The 928-nt window shown below is 48.9% G+C and overlaps 1 protein-coding gene across 1 annotated transcript in view; it reads right to left on the bottom strand.

Annotated features, from left to right (window-relative positions):
• CCDC127 (coiled-coil domain containing 127) overlaps nucleotides 1–928 on the bottom strand; it is a 9,339-nt gene extending 8,411 nt beyond the window's left edge. The window contains exon 1 of the mRNA XM_011934411.1: nucleotides 886–928. Within this exon, the coding sequence (XP_011789801.1) occupies nucleotides 886–907 (22 nt within the window). The 5' untranslated portion in view covers nucleotides 908–928. The remainder of the gene's footprint in view (nucleotides 1–885) is intronic.

Below are 928 nucleotides of genomic sequence, written 5' to 3'. Positions count from 1 at the left end.
CACGGAATGTGAAGAAACACAAAACTCACTCCTCTGCATCAGTGAATTGATTGTGTGGTGGGGATATAAGTCTGCATGTGACTGACAGGTCCCCAGCATGGTGCCAAGTCAATCTAAACTAGAGAGAATTTCTGGCCAGGCCAAGCAGAGATTTCTTGGATGAAGTCTCCGAAGATTGATTTCCTAAACATTAAACATCACTGGTTTTCCAAAACTGGTTTTCTTTTTTTGTTTTTTTTAAACCCTGTTGCCCAGGCTGGAGGGCAAGTGGTGCCATCTCCATTCACTGCAGCTTCGACCTCCCAGCTCCACTGATCTCCCCACCTCAGCCTTCTGAGGAGCTGGGACTACAGGTGTGCACCGCCACGACTGGCTAATTTTTGTATTTTTGTAGAGACGGGGTTTTGCCGTGTGGCTCATACTGGTCATGTGATCTGCCCACCTGGGCCTTGCAGAGTGCTGGGATTACAGGTGTGAGCCACCACACCCAGCCCACTGGTTTCCTTTATACCCATTTTTTCCCCCATCAGTCCTTATGAAGGCACCTGAAACAAGGAACCGCCCCCCTGACTTGAGAGCAGCAAAGCCTTGAGAGGGAACTTAGTTATTAAAACCCACCCCACACAAAATGCTTCTAAACGCCTTGGCTGACTTATCCTCGCAATGTGCTGAGGTTAAGTATGATTCTCCATCTCCTGTGAACAGGAAAACGGAGGCTCAGAGGTGAAGTGATTGGCCCACAGTTCACTGCATGGTATAAAACTCGGCTGTCCCTGGCAGGTCCCAAAGTCACAGCCTTCAGGCTCCCACATCATGCTGCCTCCCTCACCGGAGCTCCACACTCTCAGCCCAGAAAACATGAATTTTAAGAAAACCATGACTTACGAAAAGCAGCCAATCCCAGCATTGGAACCAACAGGGCATAATT

The sequence above is a fragment of the Colobus angolensis genome, unplaced genomic scaffold (genome assembly GCF_000951035.1).
Source record: "Colobus angolensis palliatus isolate OR3802 unplaced genomic scaffold, Cang.pa_1.0 Scaffold136, whole genome shotgun sequence".
NCBI classification, from domain to species: domain Eukaryota; kingdom Metazoa; phylum Chordata; class Mammalia; order Primates; family Cercopithecidae; genus Colobus; species Colobus angolensis.
The sequence above is the reverse complement of the archived record's forward strand: the minus strand, read 5'-3'. Positions and strand labels throughout refer to the sequence as shown.